We start from the raw sequence: 4,525 nt of genomic DNA, 5'->3' as shown, positions 1-4,525 counted from the left end.
CATCGCCTCCCTCCTGGCTTTCTTCCTCCTTGAGAGGTTTGGGGTCTAGGAGGAGCCTTTTCCTGTATTTTGAGGTTTGGGGCCCAGGATGAGCCCTGCAGGAAGCTGGTAAGTGCACTGCCTGAAGGACATGCTGGGATGAGTCTAGGGGTCCTCGTGCGCTCTCAGCCTGTGTGTCCCCCACCTCCACTGGCCCCCAGGTCAGACATGACTGTAGCCTGGCTGGACGTGGGGGCAGCAGACACATCCACACACTGCACGCAGGCTGGCTAGAGGGGCGATACGGAGGGCCAAGCACACCAAAAGAGACACCCCGTGCGCAAAGACCTGCCATTGCATGTTTGTCTTTTTAAGAGCCTGAACATGCTTTCCCCGAAGACGAGGCCAGGAGGATCTGGTCACAGCTTTATTGGATTCTGGATGTGTGATTTCCTGGCTATGAGGTGAGTGAAGGGTCTGGGTAGGGGTGGGTGGGTGGGTGGGGGGAGGAGCAAAGAGCCTGGGAGGAGAACAGCTAGGGAGAAGGTGGAGGTGGGGACTTGCCCCCTACAGGCCCCTGGGCAGTTGGGGGACAAGATGGGCAGGCCGGGAGCAGGTGCCGTCCCCTTCATGTCATCCCACTGCCTGGTTTGCACGGGGCCCTTTGGCTGCTGGTTTTGCTGCGACGCAGTGTTGAGGTGTGTGGGCAGGGCCCAGGTCCAAGGTCCAAGCCATGCTGCCCTGGGGAGTGGGGCGCTCCTGGGGCCACAGACTTCAGGGGCCCCCAACAGGCCCAGGTCTTCAGTGCAGCACGACAGAAGGTGGGAGTGGGCTCAGAGCTGGGCCAAACCTCGGGCGTCTGTGAGAGCGCAGTCCTGTTGGGAAGGCTCAGAGGCGCCAAGCCCTGGTCCTGCACCCCGCTTGGGAGCATCCACCATCTGCTCAGACGGGGCAGAGGTGGGGCAAGGCCATGGGGGTGGGACAGCCCAGGCCTGGCTCTGCCCCTCACCTTGCGGTTGGCCAGCCTGGCCTGGGTCTGCGGAGCAGGGATAGGGTGGGGGAGGGCCCTGGCCCAAAACAAGGGCCAGGGTCACAGGCCAGCTGCCTGAGGAAGGCCCTGGAGTACACACCTTGTCAAATTTCTTATGGCTGTAGACCTTGTTTTTGTTCATGAACGTTAGCAAGATCCAGTCGCACAGGAAGGAGCCCTGAGACCAGCGAGACCAATGCGTAAGAGCCTGGCACCTGCCCCCCCGTCCCCCCACCCCCCGTGACCCTAGTGTGCATCCCTTACCACCCCGATAGAGGTCAGCGCTGTGGCCAGGTTAATGATGGTGGGAATCAGGCTGAACTTCCCTGCCTGGAGGCAAAGAGGCTGCCTGAGATGCGGGAGTGGGGCTCAAGGGAGGCGTGGGGCGTGGTAGGAGAAATTGAGGCTGGGCCAGCCCAAGCCTCAGGTAGGCAAGGTGGGCTGGTTTACCTGTCCGTGCACGATGACGTCAATTCGGATCCCGTAGGCTTTGATGAGTGTGCGGGTGGTGCTACCGTTTACTTTGTAATACTTGGCGAACCTAGGGCGGAATGACCCGGAAGCACGTCAGAATTTGGGAGGGAATGACCCGGGTGCAGGAGCCCTGGCCACCTGCCCCTGAGGAGCATGACGGGGGGTGCACCTGTTGCCCAAGTGGGGCAGCTCCAAGACTCAGCCGACCACTGGCGCCCCTGAACCTTTGGGCACCTGCCCTGTTGACTCCTGGACCTCCACGGCTAGGGCAGACGAGGACCCAGTGTCCCAAGGCCAAGGTACCTGAAGTTGTAGCCAGATGAGGCTGGGACATGCTTGGGGTCGAGCCTCCGGAAGGAGTATTTGGGGTTGCACTTTGACGCCGACAGGTCCAGGTCACAGTCCCAGTTGATAATGACCCCAATTACACCACCCTGTCCAGAAGTGGGCACAGACACGGGGTCAGGGTGGGCTCACAGAGAGGACCTTCAACAGCCCCAAGGTCCTGCTGAGGCTACGTGTGGGGTGCATACTGTGAGGCACCCAGGGCAGCTCAGGGCAGAGAGCTGGGGAAGGGGGCTCGTTGAGTGCCCTGCTTCTGAGGCACAAGGGGATGCCAGGAGTCAATAATTTAGCAGGAGCCATGCACACCCAGATGGGTCAGACGATCGTGTTTCTTTCCTCTGCCCGAGCAGGGCCAGGGCTGGCCAAGACTGCAGACGGACTCGGCTGTAATGAGACCCTTTGTGTGCAGGTGGGAGCCAGCACCTGGACGGACAGCTGTCCCACCCACTCTCCCTGGTGCCCTCACCGCGTGTGCCAGCTGCGTGAAGTTTTCCCCTGCCTGCTCCACGATGTAGCCCAGCTTGAAAATGGGGCAGTAGAGGTCAGAGACCTCATGGAATGTGCAGTGTTTCAGGTAGCCGTCCTTCCGGTTCTCGATGTTGCCCCTAAAGACAAGGCCTAGTGGCATCAGATGGGGAGGGAGCAGAAGCCATGCACCCCCAAACAACACATTCCAAGAGGCAACCCCCCCTGTAGCCTATCCCTTGTCGCCACGCGCTAATGGCTCTTACTTGGAGAACTGGAACTTGGGGTAGTGGATGCTGTTCTTGATGAGGATGGTGAAATTCGGGGCCATCTTACCGAGAAACTGGCTGAGGAGGCACAGACCGGGTGTGTTTAGTCTCCCCTTCTCCCGGTCCCCCAGGCTCCCCCGCTGCGCTGTCCCTCCCGTCCTTCTCCCCCCACACACCCCGACTCCGGTCAGGTAGGAGAAAGGAGCAAAGGAGCTTGGCCCCAGGTGGGTGGGGACAGCGGGCGTGCACACCTGACTGAGGCCCCGTCCTCCACCGGGCACCAGGCGGACACCTCGCAGGTCTTGGAGGACCCGTGGTAATAAGGCACGCAGCGCCCGGTCCGCAGGCCTGTGGGCAGACGCGCTCAGGTGGCAGATGCGCCCTCAGGGGTGCGGCCCTCCCCCGCCCCCAGTTGGCACACACTGACCGTTTCCCAGCATGTCCAGCTGCCCAGCCACGCAGTCCTCGTCCGAGTCGCACGTGGCGTTTCTGACCCTCATACTCTAGGGAGGAGGCTTCTTGGTCAGGGGCCCGACACCCTTTTCCCCCAGGCACAGCGGACCAGGCAGGGCCCCTCCCTCCCGCCCCGGCTCTGCTCTCTACCCGGCCTCACCTCGGCGCAGGTTCCGAGGGTCTGGAAGGGGGTGACCTCGATCCTGGTGATGATGCTGAACACGCTGCCCCCCTGGGCTCAGAAACAAGGGACGGTCGGCCGGCGCCGGGCAGCTCGGCCGCCGCTCGGTCCCACCCTCGGGGTGCTCGGGGAGGGGGGGCGGGGCCCGAGTGGCGCACCTCGGGGGGTTTCACGTACTCCTCCACGTCCCACACTTTGTTCTCGGACGAAGTGATGCCCTTGACCTTGGTGATGACGGAGCTCTCGGGACCCGTCTCCCTGTCCTGGTAGCTCTTCTGCACGATGAACACGTACCTGTGCGAACGGGCAGGGCCGGCTCTGGAGGCGACCCCGCGGCAGGCCCGGGACCCCTCCCCTGCCGAGTCAGCTCGACTCCGGCGGGATCGAGGCTGCGTCACCGCCACTCGGGGGCCGGCCGGGTAGGCTCTGCGGCGCCCGAGGGGCCAGCCTGGCGGCCGCCGCCAGCATTCTCCTCACCCCTTGCCCAGAGCGGCCCCTCCAACCTGGGACGTCCCGGCGGCGCCCTCCCCTACGCTCCTGACCCCGCTGGACACCCCCCGCCGCCGGGTCTCCCCCGTGCGCACCCACCACACGAAGTAGAGCAGAATGAGCAGCTGCACCGTGCGGTACACGATGCCCAGGCGCCGGTTCTTCACCACGATCACCTTGGGCGTCTCGTAGTCCCAGAACGCGGACCAGCAGCTCCGGGCCAGGCGTCGGGCCGCGGCCGTCCCCGCGGGGGTCTTGGGCTCGGCCGCCGCCATGGCCCCGAGCTGCTGGGACTGGAAAGCGGGCTGGGGGGCGCCGGCGTGGCCGCCTCCCGGGCGTGGCCTTGCGCTCCCCGCCCTGTCACGCCTCGCCCCGCCCCAGGTCGGTCCCCGAGCCGCGGGGGCGCCGGGCGTAGACACGCAGCGCACCTGGCAGGTGTCGCCAGGTGGGGCCCCGAGCGGGCAGAGTCGGGGTCGCGGCAGCCGTCGCCCCCAGCCCGCTCAGGGAGGGCGCGAAGACGGTGCAGGCCCTCGCGTCCCTCGGGAGGATACTTAAAACTCGGGGAGAAGACGCGGCAGAGCACCGCCCGCCTCCTCTGCGTCTCCGCCGGTGTCTGATGCGCAGCGCGCACTAAACCCGAAGAGCAATCCCTTTTAAAAAAATATATGTATATTTACCCAATTTTGTTGGGATACAACCGACGCGTGAAGTTTTGTAAGTTTAAGGTGCACAAGGAGGTGATTTCCCAAGAGCAATCCTTGATTCGTGTCCGCGGTTCCCCGCAGCTCGGCAAAGGCACCCCTGCCTCCAGGGTTCAGACAAAAAATCTGGATCTCTTTC

General features: G+C 63.9%; 1 protein-coding gene across 2 annotated transcripts; it reads right to left on the bottom strand.

The window, feature by feature from the left end:
- Positions 1-812: 812 nt before the first annotated feature.
- Positions 813-3,960, bottom strand: P2RX2 (purinergic receptor P2X 2). 2 transcript variants are annotated; one of them, XM_065889639.1, is made up of 12 exons: positions 3,785-3,960; positions 3,355-3,490; positions 3,176-3,247; positions 2,990-3,065; positions 2,814-2,910; positions 2,560-2,640; positions 2,295-2,433; positions 1,787-1,917; positions 1,460-1,550; positions 1,274-1,339; positions 1,110-1,187; positions 813-917 (listed from the first exon to the last, which is right to left on the bottom strand). In XM_065889639.1, exons 1-12 carry the CDS (start codon positions 3,958-3,960, stop codon positions 813-815), a joined length of 1,248 nt encoding a protein of 415 aa, XP_065745711.1. The 2 variants fall into 2 exon arrangements, with proteins under 2 accessions (XP_065745711.1, XP_065745712.1); XM_065889640.1 differs by lacking the exons at positions 813-917; positions 1,110-1,187 and having other exon boundaries at positions 1,305-1,358.
- Between the last annotated feature and the right edge of the window lie 565 nt (positions 3,961-4,525).

Source organism: Phocoena phocoena, chromosome 13 (genome assembly GCF_963924675.1).
Source record: "Phocoena phocoena chromosome 13, mPhoPho1.1, whole genome shotgun sequence".
NCBI lineage: Eukaryota > Metazoa > Chordata > Mammalia > Artiodactyla > Phocoenidae > Phocoena > Phocoena phocoena.
The sequence above is the reverse complement of the archived record's forward strand: the minus strand, read 5'-3'. Positions and strand labels throughout refer to the sequence as shown.

Coding starts and splice junctions, on each gene's coding strand:
- P2RX2 (XM_065889639.1), bottom strand. CDS start 3,960: ATGGCGGCGGCCGAGCCCAAGACCCCCGCGGGGACGGCCGCGGCCCGA. Junction 2,641..2,813: donor GAGGACGGGGCCTCAGTCAG/GTGTGCACGCCC, acceptor GTGCCTCCTCAG/CCAGTTTCTCGGTAAGATGG. Junction 1,340..1,459: donor ACGTCATCGTGCACGGACAG/GTAAACCAGCCC, acceptor CTTTGCCTCCAG/GCAGGGAAGTTCAGCCTGAT.